This window comes from Paramisgurnus dabryanus, chromosome 13 (assembly GCF_030506205.2).
Source record: "Paramisgurnus dabryanus chromosome 13, PD_genome_1.1, whole genome shotgun sequence".
NCBI classification, from domain to species: domain Eukaryota; kingdom Metazoa; phylum Chordata; class Actinopteri; order Cypriniformes; family Cobitidae; genus Paramisgurnus; species Paramisgurnus dabryanus.
The window spans coordinates 21,893,645-21,908,406 of record NC_133349.1 but is presented as its reverse complement, the minus strand read 5'-3'; the positions used below and the strand labels follow the sequence as shown (position 1 = coordinate 21,908,406).

At 37.7% G+C, this 14,762-nt stretch overlaps 1 protein-coding gene across 3 annotated transcripts in view; it reads right to left on the bottom strand.

Moving 5' to 3' along the window:
• The window catches only part of col14a1a (collagen, type XIV, alpha 1a), a 143,583-nt gene that overhangs the window by 75,407 nt on the left and 53,414 nt on the right, over window positions 1-14,762 (bottom strand). For all 3 annotated transcript variants that reach the window (XM_073811637.1, XM_065261271.2, XM_065261272.2), the window contains exons 16-21: window positions 9,798-9,937; window positions 8,512-8,644; window positions 8,271-8,318; window positions 7,337-7,473; window positions 3,141-3,276; window positions 2,184-2,306 (exon numbers count right to left, since the gene is read on the bottom strand). In XM_073811637.1, the coding sequence (XP_073667738.1) occupies window positions 2,184-2,306; window positions 3,141-3,276; window positions 7,337-7,473; window positions 8,271-8,318; window positions 8,512-8,644; window positions 9,798-9,937 (717 nt within the window). The remainder of the gene's footprint in view (window positions 1-2,183; window positions 2,307-3,140; window positions 3,277-7,336; window positions 7,474-8,270; window positions 8,319-8,511; window positions 8,645-9,797; window positions 9,938-14,762) is intronic.

Below are 14,762 nucleotides of genomic sequence, written 5' to 3'. Positions count from 1 at the left end.
AAAGAGAAAACCCTTTCTTGACAAGGACAAGTTTTTAAGGCAATCCATATTTCTGCTATTATCCACTAGGATCCTTTAGCATCCACTGATTCAAAAACAGTAAAAACTGTGTATGTTTTGATCATCGTTCTGAATCTGATCTCTAAAAAAAGTCCTTTACAAAAATGCAAATATCTCAGCTTTTTGCTCAAAATGTGATATTTTGAAGATACCTACCCATATTTAAGAGGTGATAAGAAGAGAACAAATGAAGATATGATGAAAAGGGTTTTTTTAAGCAAAGGGTCTGTTCTTTCATTTGATATAAATTGTATGTTTGTATTATTTAAAGAAGAATATTTTCTGTAAGGCATAAAACTTTTATTAAAGATCATAAAAAATGCTGGTGCCGGCTGGCAACTTTTGAAAAAAAAAAAAACGCTGGCGGGTAAAAGGTTAACATCCTAATGATGTTTGGCATTGAAAAATCCATAATTTGGACCCATACAATATATTGTTGGCTATTGCTAAAAATATACCCGTGCTACTTGTTTATGGTCCAGTGTCACATATTACAAAAATAATAAAGCAATAAGCGCCAAGAAGCAGTGGGTTACCAGTGTATTTTATAACAGCTAGGGGCGTTGTTAGGCACGGCGCAAAATGTAACCCCAATGCTTCGCGAGACTTATTGCTTTTATAAAACGGTTACTTCATATGCATAGCAAATAAGTTGTAATTATATTAGTACAAATATTACTCCTCCGCCAAACAAAGTAGTTCCTCAAAATCAAGTGTGACTGAAACAGAGTGCAGTTCAACACAGACGGAGCAAAGACACAATGAAAATATGATTAAAGACTGTGGTGTTTATTTTCATAAATCAACATTCATCTAATTTATACATTGACATTTATATCATGCAACTGTTGAAGTGTGGATCAAATATGTTTAGAAGCAAATGAAAGACCAGATCCTCCGCTTTCAAACAAAAACAAAGTTTCATCCTACCTTCATTTGGTCCTTTTTCATCACCTCTCAAATTTTGAGCAAAAAGCTGAGATAATTGCTTTTTGTGAAGGACTTTTGTTAGAGATCAGATTTAGAGCGATGATCAAAACTTACACAGAGTTTTTACTGTTGAGTGTTTTATACGTTTTGTAAGAGCGCCACCTAGTAATAGCGGAAATATGGATTGTCTTAAAAACTCCTCAGGGAAGCGTTTTCTCTTAATTTACGTGAAAACTCAACAATGTTTATTGACATTTTTCTGGATATCGCCATTAATCGTGCAAAAATCATGTTGAAAAATTAAAAATATGATTAAAGACTGTGGTGTTTATTTTCATAAATCAGTACATAGCAACAGTGGCGCAGTGATACTTACAGGAATATTACATTTTCTTAAAAGAAAAATCCAGATAATTAACTCACCACCATGTCATCCAAAATGTTGATGTCTTTCTTTGTTCAGTCAAGAAGAAATTATGTTTTTTGAGGAAAACATTGCAGGCTTTTTCTCATTTTAATGGACTTTAATAGAGCCCAACACTTAATACTTAACTCAACACTTAACAGTTTTTTTCAACGGAGTTTCAAAGGACTATAAACAATCCCAAACGAGGCATAAGGGTCTTATCTAACGAAACGATTGTCATTTTTGACAAGAAAAATTTAAAATATGCTTTTTTAAACCACAACTTTTCGTCTAGATCCGGTCGTGATACGTCAGCGTGACCCTACGCAATACATCATGACGTCAAGAGGTCATAGAGGACGAACACGAAACTCCACCCCAGTGTTTACAAGTGTGTTGAAAGAGGACCGTTCCTAAGTTGTTGTATGTCAACTGATACTAATTAATGTCTTTGTGTCAGTTTATTGTTTACAATGGTCCGCAAATGTGCGTTTCATATATGTAACACGTGACCTCCCTATGTCACTACGCATTTACGTTAGGTCACGCTGGACCGGACTTAGACGAAAAGTTGTGGTTTAAAAGAGCATATTCCTTTAAGCTATGTAATGTCGTATGAACCGTGGGGTTACCGGAGTATTTCATTACAGCTTAGAACGTGTTTCAACCAATCAGAATGAAGGACCATAACTGTCTGTTTTATAATATATAAGATATTACAAATGTATTACATTTGTAATACACATGACAGACAAGTGCATTATAATATATGTGAGTGTTTACATACCAGAGTCGGACTGGTAGATGACCCTGTAACCCATAGTAGGGAATTGAGGAGCATCCCAGGTGATGCGGAAGCGATTGTACCATTCTTCAGAGATCCTGAGGTTGCTGGGGCCGGATAGTGGCACTAGTTAATTAAAAGATAGACCATGATAAGTATTTACAGTACTAGAAAATATTGGAAACTGATCCTACAACATATGATTTGAATTTGAACAACAATACCCATATAATCTTTATTGATAATAAAATAATAAAAAAAGATTTAGTGAGAGATCAAGAAGGATTCTGGAGATATAAAGCATAACCGATGGAGATCTAGAGTTTATTTTATCACTGTGGGCCCTGAATTCCCAACGTTCCCTTACAAAAGTCTCACATAATTATGCCTCCGCATTGAAAATTCATTCAACCTTAAACTCAATCAAAAACAAGGACAAAGTTTTTTCAGTGTCTGAGTTCAATAAGAGGTGACATTAGCATCTCTAATCAGCCAGAGACACCGGGCTGTAATTTGAAGGGAGAAAGTTGTAGACGATCAATCCCATCAGAGGAAGCCAGGCCGGTTTGAGCAGCTCAACAGAGCGGATACATCGGTGATGAGATGGATAAGATTCCATATGCTTACTAATAAAGAAAATCAATATAATTTAACCTATTCAACAAAGTGTTTGACGGGACTGACAATGTAACTTTAATCTGCACTGCTGACAAAACTGTGCTGTATCTATTTTCAGTTCAGCAATGAAAACCCAGAATTGAGTAAGAGCTGAAGAATAGTTTGCATGTGTATGTAAATATGCCAATAGTTATGTAAATAAGCCACAATAATAGGTAATTAGTATAACAGCATGTGTTGATGAGCGTGTGAAAAAGTACTTTAATTAAATTAAAGCTTAAACAACTTCAGCAGCTGTTATATGTACATAGCACTGGATAGACGGGAATAGACCAGGCTCACGTGTTTTGCCGGATGAGGTCATGGAAAGCGTGGTGGACTCTTCATCATCATACACAGGGGTCACTGTGATTCTGTAGTGGGTGTCCGAAAAGAGAGGTTGCAGGATCACACTCCTACTAGTTCCTTTTACCAAAACCTGGAGAAAAGTGAAATATATTAAACACTTAGCACAGAACTAAAGGTGGATATGTGTGTGATTGTGCGGTAGGTTTAGTCTTCTTGGTGGTGACCAAATGTCCTTGCGGTCCTTACTGTGAGTATGTGTGTGGTTGAGTGAATAGGCATGCTTTTATATACTATGATAATAATCTTGTGGCAAGATAAGGATAAATGAAAAAGCTAAATAAAAGAAGGCTGACAATACCTAAGGCTTTATCAGTTGTTTCTGCTTCAATAACCGTGTTTCTGAGTTCTGTAATTCTGATATGCTTGTCTGAAAGGCATTCTGAGCCAAAGGACTGTCAATGCATGTACTGAACTTTAGGGGTTTGGATGGAAATCAAGAGCCGGTGCTCGGGTCTCTAACCAGCCTATTAATCACACACACGAACACACAGGCATGGCAGTGCACTTGGGTTGCATTATGTGGAGTGCCTTCCTCTGTGTGAGAGCACAATCACTGAACAGACTGCAAATAAGTCAACTAAAAATAAAGCAACAGTAAAAAAATCTTATGGGTCATGTTTATGTTACCATGCCAAGACAAGGAGGTTATTATGTTGCAAATGTCGTCAAGAATGATTTTGTAAACATGTAAAAAACAAAAACAAACGTGCTCTAGAGATAAGAAAAAAGTAAATATTTGTGTCAGAAATAGGTATTCAAGGTACTTAAATATTAATAGTCTTAAATAATAATGAATTGTAATGTAACAGAGCAGAGCAGACTACTCAATGTAAAATGTACTTAGAACTCTTTTTACTTTAAAAAGCCAATTGGTTTTGAAATACGGTAGGTCAAAAGGCTGAATTTTTCATGATAAGTTTCTTTGAGGTAAAACAGCAGTCAGTTCAGAGAGCTCTGAAAGTCAAGAAGGTTTTCAACCCCAGCAGTGAAAGATTCTCCTGTGTGTTTGTACTACAGAAAGCAACCATCAGTGGAGCTGTCCACCAGTACTGTGGTGCTGAAATCTACTCAATACATCAACTTTACCTTTCTTTCTTTCTTCCTTTTTCTTCCTCCCTTTCTTTCTTTCTTTCTTCAATCTCTTCATTCTTTCTTCCTCCAATTCTTCCTTCCTTCCTTTCTTTTTTGTTTCTTTCTTTCTTTCTTTCTTTCTTCCTTCCTTGCTTTTTTCTTCCTCACTTTCTTTCTTTCTTCATTTTTTTCATTCTTTCTTCCTCGCTTTCTTTATTCTTTTCATTCTTTCTTCCTTTCCCCCTTCCATTATTCCCTTATTCCTTTATTTCTTCCTTCCATTTTTCTTCCTTCCTTTCTTTCTTCTTTCCTTCTTTCCTTTTGTCTTCCTCCCTTTCTTTCTTTCTTAATTTTTTCTTCCTCCTGTTCTTTCTTCCTGGCTTTCTTTATTCTTTCCATTCTTTCTTCCTTTCTCCATTTCTTTCTTTCTTTCTTTCTTTCTTTCCTCTATCCTTTATTCGCTCATTCCTTTCTTCCTTCCTTCCTTTTTTCCTTCCTTTCTTTCCTTCTTTATTTCTTTCCTTTTTCCTTCCTTCTTTCTTTCTTCCTTTCTCCATTTCTTTCTTTCTATCTTTCCTTCTGTCTACTTTTCTTCCTTCCTTCCATTCTTTCTTTCTTCCTCCTTTTTATTTCTTAATTTCTTTTCATTCTTTCTTCCTCCCATTCTTTCTTCCTTGCTTTCTTTATTATTTCCATTCTTCCTTCCTTCCATTTTTCTTCCTCCCTTTTTTCTATCTTCATTTATTTTCATTCTTTCTTCCTCCCGTTCTTCCTTCCTTCCTTCCTTTTTTCTTTCTCCCTTTCTTTCTTTCTTCATTCTTTTAATTCTTTCTTCCTCCCATTCTTTCTTCCTTGCTTTCTTTATTATTTCCATTCTTTCTTCCTTCCTTTTTTCTTTCTTAATTTCTTTTCATTCTTTCTTCCTCCCATTCTTCCTTCCTTCCTTTTTTCTTTCTCCCTTTCTTTTCATTCTTTCTTCCTCCCATTCTTTCTTCCTTGCTTTCTTTATTATTTCCATTCTTTCTTCCTTCCATTTTTCTTCCTTCCTTTTTTCTTTCTTAATTTATTTTCATTCTTTCTTCCTCCCGTTCTTCCTTCCTTCCTTCCTTTTTTCTTTCTCCCTTTCATTCTTTCTTTCTGCATTCTTTTCATTCTTTCTTCCTCCCATTCTTCCTTGCTTTCTTTATTATTTCCATTCTTTCTTCCTTTCTCTCTTTCTTTCTTCCTTCCATTTTTCTTCCTCATTTTTTCCTTTCTTAATTTATTTTCATTCTTTCTTCCTCCCGTTCTTCCTTCCTTCCTTTTTTCTTTCTCCCTTTCTTTCTTTCTTCCTCCCATTCTTCCTTGCTTTCTTTATTATTTCCATTCTTTCTTAATTTCTCTCTTTGTTTCTTCCTTCCATTTTTCTTCCTCCCTTTTTCCTTTCTTAATTTCTTTTCATTCTTTCTTCCTCCCATTCTTCCTTCCTTCCTTCTTTCCTTTATTCCCTCATTACTTCCTATCTTCCTTTCTATCTTTCTTTCTCTCTTCCATTATTCCCGTATTCCTTTATTTCTTCCTTCCTTTTTTCTTTCTTTTATTTCTTTCTTCATTTCTGTCTTTCTTCCATCCTTTCTTTCTTGCTTCCATAATTCGTCCTCCATTTCTTTCATCCTTTTCATTCTTTCTTTCTCTGTTTCAAACCTCATTCACACAGCACTTTGGTCCCAGAAAATATCTGTAAAATTGGCAGAAAGGCTTAAGTGTTAAAACAAACAAGTCCCGTAAATGTTCTGGGATCGCTCCAGGAAAGAGAACCTACTAGCATTGCCGTAAAATACACGGAAAGTGCTGTGAAGACGTGCGTGTCATTGCAACCAGAAGTTAAGGTTCAACTATTTAAAACGAGGGATTTACATGCAGATTAACATTCACAACAAGAAATGTCTGCAAACTGGACTGAAGCAAAGATCAGGGAGTGCTCCTTCATAATATTATCTTAAACAAAAATGCACACCCATTGTTTCTGGAGAAATAAATAACTAATAAGCAAACTTCAGACGCTGCAGAGAAAAAACTTTACACACATACACGTCACATGTCTTTACTGGATCTTTACGCATTTGGGTAAATCCATGCATGGATTCCAGAAAATCACTGTCAGTGTGAATGAACCAAAAATTTAAGTTCCCAGAAAAATCCCTCCCTTTCTTTTTCCTTCCTTCCCTCCTTTATTTCTTTTTTCTTCCTTCTTTTTCCATTTCTTTCAGTCTATTTCCTTGTTCTTTCTGTCCTTTTCTTGTCATTCATTTTCCTTCCTTCCTCATTTTAGGTCTGTGTGACCTAAATGGCACTTAAAAAAGTAATGCAATTTCCGTTTTCCCATCCTCCTTCATTCTTCTTTCAGCTTGACCCACAATGATTCTCTGAGAATTACAACCCAGGAGAGGTCGATATTCCATACAGTCAGGGGCGAGAGTCACTGCAGAGTCTGGATGAAACTTTACACAAACAATCCTGAACGTGCTAGACCAAGGTTGTGACAAAGTCAGATGAGTACCACTGAAACAGTGGATACCAGCATCACAAAAGGGAATCATGAAATCTTAAATTCACACATGCAACACTTCAGAATGTGATTTTTTACGGCTAGATGAAACACCTACAGGTTTTTATTGTGAGGACATGCATTAAAGTCAAGTTGAGCTCGCCACGTCCTAACACTAATGCAACATCAGATAACACAACAACAGTACTGCATCATTCGACTCCAGTTACCCGAAGGAATATGATAAGCCTAGAGTCTAGCAGCACAGAGGTAATAAATTTGTCACATTATATTTTTATAGTGCGGGAGTAATACCGGTAACTTTATGAAATAACAGCTACACTGGGACACCAATACAGTAAGACAAGTGTGCATTGGCCTCTTTATGCACTCCTATATGGAGAAGAGCTTAGAGATAAAGTGTTCAAGAAGACAGAAAGAACATGATGACAAAAGAGATGTTCTTGTGATGTTGTTTTATTGACAAATGCTTCCATTAGTTTGTTTGTGCACTGTGGTTATGTTTACTTACTGTCTCTTCTGCGCGGTTCGGGCTGACATATGTCACTTTGTACTGCTCCACGTCTGAGTCCAGCACCTCCCAGCTCACTTGTAGACTATAGGGGGTCTCGTCTTCCACCCGCAGGGCAGTCACTCCCAAACGAACAACTACACAAGATGATTACATTTATGTCCAGTACATACTGATTACAATGCATTCTGATCTGTCTGTCTTTCTGTCTGTCTAATCCATCCATCCATTCATTCACCCATCCCTCTGTCTGTCTGTCTGTCTGTCTGTCAGTCTGTCTATCTAATCCATCCCTCTGTCTGTCTGTCTATCTAATCCATCCATCCCTATGTCTGTCTGTCTGTCTGTCTATTTATCTATCTAATCCATCCACCCACCCATTGCGCTGTCTGTTTGTCTGTCTGTCTATCTAATCCATCCCTCTGTCTGTCTGTCTCTCTGTCTGTCTGTCTGTCTATCTAATCCATCCATCCGTCCATCCCTCTGTCTGTCTGTCTATCTAATCCATCCATCCCTCTGTCTGTCTGTCTGTCTATCTATCTATCTATCTAATCCATCCACCCACCCATTGCGCTGTCTGTTTGTCTGTCTGTCTATCTTATCCATCCCTCTGTCTGTCTGTCCATCCATCAATCCATTTATCCATCCATACTTTTATTGGTGTGTATGTCGTCCATTCATCCATCCATTTATCACTCCACCCCTCTATCTGTGTGTCTGTCTGTCCTTACATCCATTATTCCATTCCTCCATCTCTATCTTTCTCTCTCTGACTGTCCATCAGTTTGTCCATCCATCCCTCTATCTGTCTGTCCATTCATCCCTTCATCTTTCTGCCTGTCTGTCCATCTATCCATCATCCATCCATTCCTTTATTTCTATGTCTCTCTGTCCATCAGTCTGTCCATCCATCCATCCATCTCACTATTCTTACTTTCTGTCGTGGAGTAAATGGTGGTCGGAACTGCTGTGGTCCAGCCCACTGTAACAAAAAGACCACAAAACACAAGATTGGGTTCACTGGCTTGAGATAAAATGAATCATACAGTACTGTAGATGCTTACTGTATGTGATAAACTGTGAGCACAAGTACATGATATTAAGTTTTGTATGAAGCTGTAACAATGACATTATGTATTTATGAATATAGGTCAGTTAGATTTGTCATCTCTTACATGTGTTCTCTAGCGCAACCACTGCACTGCTCTCTTTCTCATCCTTATAGACGGCTGATAGTGACACCTTATACTCAGTAAAAGGGGACAGGTCATGTATCACATATGAGTCCACAGCTCCATTCAGCATCATCTATATAACACATACATACAAAAACATTACAAACCAGCAGTTTTAAAAAAAAAAGTTAAGAAAACATCTAATAACAATACTCCTACAACCGCTTAAGGGGCTTCTTGCAAATGTGCACTTGCAGTCTTAGCACCCCCAGGATTATAGGTCATTTGGCTGATGCTAAAAGGCATTAGAGGCACTAAAGCCTTATAGTTCAAGATTTGAGTTGGTTTTAGTTTTATGTTCAAAGCCCACATAGAAATCCCAGAATATCACCATTATCCCTTCATCAAGATACCTAACAAAGAACCGCATGTGCTTGCATGAAAGCATGGCTCTTTAGAAAGGACTAAACTTGGCCAATGACACAAATGGGGTTGTTGTTATTGTCGTTAAACCAAAGTGTCTACTCAATACCACATGAATAAATCAACAGCAGTCATAAATATAAACAAACAATTAATTTCATTAGCTGTATTTACAACAGCAGCAACAAAAGTCAGTCGCTGGGTCTTACATAAATCTTTGTGGCAGCTCACGGCTAAAGCTGTGCCGTGCCAACAATGAGGAAATACATTATAAAACACACCTGCTATGGGTCGAACTACAGGAGAGCTTTGGCTTACAGTGAGCTTTGGGCTGTCCCATCAAACCTATCCGAGTGAATGTGTTTCCGCGCTGACTCCACTGCTCTGGGACACGGAGCTGCAGCCACAGTCCAGCCCACCTTACAGCATGTTATTATTTTCTGCTCTGGTGGCTCTCGGTAAACATATCGACCTGCTGTGCTATCTATAAAAAACAGCTGCGCTAAAACCTAGCCAGTAATAAAACTTTCGCCATCGCGAACACAAGCACATGAACACTCATGCCCGTGGTCACGCATGACGGGGAGTTGTGATGGGACATGCTCTTAGTGTTGGTGACTGACTGGTCATTTCTGATATAAAGTAATATTATTGATTGAATCATAAATCTTTTTCAGGGACTTCATAAAAATCATATTTCAGTTCTACTCTGTCAATGTACAGTACGGAGCTTCGCTGGAACTAAAATCTGGCAATCAGAGTCTGAGAAACAACGGAAACTAAACGCGTTACCGCGACAACGCGCCTGTGTCTCATGAAACCGTATACATGCAAGATTTTTGGCAAACATGTAAGTGACTGACCTCCTTCTGATCTCCTCCGGTGGTGGGTGACCAGGACAACTTATACAGCACTACATCCCTGGCAGGGTGTGACCAGCTTACCCGGAAACTCTCAGAGGTGGCCTCATTGGTCAACAGTCCGAATGGAGCCGGCACGAGCTCTGATTGAGACAGGATCACACACACACAGTTGAGCAAAACCAATAACCTTTGCAAATGAGAATGTAGTTCGACCAGAAATCAAGTTCGGGCAGGTCACATCTGTCCGGCTTGACGAATGACATTTACCAATACATTCAGGCAAAAATCACAGGTCTCTTCTTGAGTCCCACATTCATCCAGTCTTTCTATTGCATGCCTGCAGGCTGTTTTAACAGTTTTCACCATAGCAGTGCCATCTCTGACAGCTTAAGCCTCTAGTCATGTTAACATTGTTCTTGTTAATTTGTGCTCTCAGGAATTCCAGTCTGGGAATCTATTTAAGGTGTGTCTTCAGTGTGCTATCACACTTTGGTATTTGATTCTACCTTGTTAAATATTTAGAAATTGAATCAGATGTCCACTGATGCATATTATGCAAATTGAACAATTTCAGCCATGTAATTGACCTCCCTACTCTGTTTAAATTAGAACAGAGGGGAAGATTAATGTCATTATTACAGTTTTTCTTAAACATTTTGGAGCATAATTTTTAACATTTGCAAAATAATAAGTGCATTTCTGAGAACAATTTGTACAAACTGCCCCAGCATGCAAGTTTGGCTAAAACAAGACAACATTTGGGCTGCCAGTGAAAGTCTAATAGACGTCGAACCATAGCCCAAAAATAGACAATACATGCAGTATACTTTTAGAACATGTAAAAGAAATAAAAGCGAACACCTTGAACACCTGCTGACTTTGCTTACATGATGGAATATAGTACATCTCTAAGTTGTTTTGGCAAAAACGGAATCTAACCAAATTTGAAGTTATTTAGGAAAGAAGTGGGTTACTCATAGCCAGACTATACTGGGTCTATTTAGCCGTCATTTTAGCCTGGGTGCCAGCCGAACTGTAGGCTGGGGGAAATTCGGTCTGGAGTCGCTCGGTTGTGGCGCTATGCTCGAACAAAAACTGTCGGCCCAATCAAATTGTCAGGGAGGGCTTTATACGATGATGGACAGATGATCAACAGTAACGTAATCAACCACGTGACCAAAGCGCGCTTGTGTTGAATCCGTTTACAACAAAGACGGCTGTCGGCCGCTGGAGAATTGAGACATGAATATTCTGCCATCGAGTCTGTTCTAGAAGATATCGAAAGCACATTGATTTTAAAAGAGGAACAGAAAAACGTGATCAATACAGTTATTGATCAGAAATATGGTTTTGCCGTCCCTTTTCTGGGATTCGGCAAAAAGTTTAATTTATCAGCTAACTCCGAAGATGGAACACAATGAAAATGGGCAACTCGGCATGCACAACAACATGGATATAACTAGCGGTCGTTGCCAGGCAATGCCAGCTCCTTTTCGGAAGCCCATGGATGAAGTTCATCTAATTACGAATGGTAAGAGATAGTCTGACTGTATGACTGTATGAAATATATCACAGTATTGTGATATGAATGAAATGTTGTAAACATAGTAGGTGTCGATGTACGTTCGCTAACTCTGACTTAGTATAATCATAATGTTAGTGTCATTGTAGCGAAATAACTAGCAGTTCAGTCAGGCTGCAAAAAACGCCATTTCAACAAACGTCGCACACTCGGTTGCTCTGATTGGTTGTAGGTCTATCCAATTGAGTTCAGAGACATTTTTTGTCCTAGTTCGGTTGAAACACGTCCCGATAATCACAGCCCAATGGAGCGGTTTCAGACTCAAATTCTAACTAAAATGGAGTATGACAATGTCAGGCTACCGTCATTTCACTGTCTAATAAAAAATGTTTCACTGTACACTATAAGAAATGTCAAATTTTCTGTAACTCAAAATGTCAAGATTCAGCAATTTTACAATTCAGTTCACATTTACAAAATACAAAAAAAAAACCCTATGGAAAACATGCTTACAGTAACAGACTATGACACAAAGGTCAACAATTTTGCATAAAAGGCTTATAATGAACTAATTCCTAAATGTTTTGAGTTTTGAGACTATTCAACAGAAACCAGTATGTATTTTGTTGGAAATTGCATAAGCAATTGAAAATGTAGCAAACAGCAGACAATTGTACATAATCATCTGCTTGATTGTACCAAAGCATTTGCAATATGTGCAAAACAATGAGATTTGCTTTTATGTTGTGCAAAACTGACTTGATAATGTGGAGGTTAAACCAAGTGTTTCGAAAAATGAATTTCTGATCTGAGAAATGCACCAAAGCGACTGAGAAAAATTGTAAGAGAAAAATGACAGATTTCCATCTGAATTCTCCATTCTTTCCTTGCAGACATCAAGTAATTTAAGTCTAAAATGTTTCAAGTGCTTTAAATAATGTCTACAAAAGACCCATCTTTTATATCTGCTTATGAGATGACACGGGTGTATTTAAAATCATTTTTGTGTATTTTCTAATTGCTTTATAAATGCAATTGGTATGATTTAAAATGCAAATCACTGTGGTCATCGTGTTGTTGTGTGCTATCCACAAGCTCCTACACCCCATGATGCCTTGCGTCAAAAGTGTGTCTGTCTTCCAGTTCAAATTAAACAAGAGGGACGTGACGCTCATTTATTCAAGATTTAGACTATATGGGAACACAACTTTAACGAACTTAAAGGGACACAAGGCAGCATTTTTATGTTAATAAATCATCTTCGTAAGTCGGTATATGGTTAAATGACTCGTTACATGACGAATGAAGACTCTCTCGCCCGCCCCTACCGTCTGTAGGAAGAATACCCCACTTGCAAGTTCGCTGTATCCGACCCGGTGTCCTTCAGTCTCGTATAGTCTTAGATATACAGTAGAACGCATTTACTCCCAGACACTAGGGGGAGCTAGTAGAGAAATAATACTCAGACTTGCCTTGTGTGCCTTTAAAATGGAAGAAATAACAATCCCTTTACCTCCGTGGAAAATGGTTGGAAGGATGATGTAAAGTGGCCTTGTATCACATGCGGTAGCATTTTTAGCTATTTTGTAGTTTCAGTAGCCTGTGATGGTAAGGCGATGAGCAATATGAAAAGCTCAGAGGCGTATCAGTAACTACACAGTGATAAAGTCGATCGGGTGTTATTCAAGGATGTTGGCTAGGACCTTATGTATCTAAAAGCGGACATTGAGCCGAGTCAGAGCCTACACATATCACATCATAAGTCTTGGGTGCTAGCATCCTTGACAGGTGAAGTACAGACAGCGGGTTATTAATGTATTGCAGGGCCAGGATGCTCTTATAGTCATGTAGCAGCACTTTTGTAGAAGGTCAATTAAGGGCACACAATTGTATTATGATATTATTAACTAATAAATGTACTAAATTGAAATGTGTGCTGTGTTTCATTCATGTTCTGCAAATGTTGCTTTACAGTAGCCTTCACTAAAAATCTTTAAATCTTTGTAATGTAAAGGAAAACACCACAGTTTTTCAATATTTTAGTATGTTCTTACCACAACTTAGACAAATGAATACATACCTATCTTTTTTCAATGTATGCACTTAATATTCATACCGTGTGTCGTAAATGTGTTAGCATTTAGCCTAGCCCCATATATTCCTTAGGATCCAAACAGGGATGAATTTAGAAGCCACCAAACACTTCCATGTTTTCCCTATTTAAAGACTGTTACATGAGTAGTTACACGAGTGAGTGTGGTGACATCAAATAAAAAGTGGCAATTTTCTAAGCAGATAAAAAATGAGAACTATATTGTATGGCGTAAGCGCACTAGTGCTGCAAACTAGGTGCTCTTCCGCCATACAATATCGTTCTTATTTTTTATTCGCTTTGCGTTTTATTTTGTGCCACCATACTTACTCGTGTAACTACTCGACATCTCACATAAAGGTTTGCAACTTTACAAAGTTAACAATGATCCAAAAAACATTTAGCATCTTCGCTAACTAGCACACAAAATACAATTTGTATTACTTCCGCCACCTCACCGGAAGTTGTACCCACATTCTTTTTTTACAGTAGCGCCCCCCAGAAACTTGTGGATAGTGAAAAGTGTAATTGAATCATTTTGAAACAACATGACGATGAGCAAATAATAAGAACATTTTCATTTTTGAATAAACTAAGGCAATATATAATTTTGATTCAACGAGGGATAGTTCACCCAAAAATGAAAATCCTGTCCTTATTTACTCTCATGTTGTTCTAAACCTGTGTGAATTTCTTTACTCTGTTGAACACAAAAGAAGATAAATGATGGTAAGCACACAGTTGACAGTACCCATCTTCTATAGTAGGATAAACAAGTACCATGGATGTCAATGGGTATTGTCAACCGTGTGGTGTTACCATCATTTATCAAAATTTCTTCTTTTAAGTTTAGAACAACATGAGGGTGAGTAAACAATGACAGTATTTTCATTTTTGGATAAATTATTCCTTTAAGTTTTTAATAAAAACAATCCCTACATATTTCCCTGAATTTTCAAACTATGTCCAAATATCCACAAACCAAGAAACCTTAGCAAATGAAAGTCCAGACCTAATAGATTCCAGCATCCAATGACAAATTGAGAGTTATACAGGACAGAGAAAGTGTCCACTTCCTGCTGAATTGAAGACAAAGCAATAGCATTCCTGCTGGGTGTAAATTGTAGACCCTGTGTGCAATGAGAAATTGTTCTCTTGGAGGCGGATAACACAGCAAAAATATGCAGATACATGTACATGTTAAATCAGCGTCGCTGTCAGGAGTCGAGTTTTGTTGTTTTCTGTGCTCACAGTAATGACTACCAGTGAGCCCTGTCTTTTCTGTACTTGAAGATAACATTTGCATAAATCCACACCCACTGCTAGTGCTTAGTATATACTAGTCGCTTTA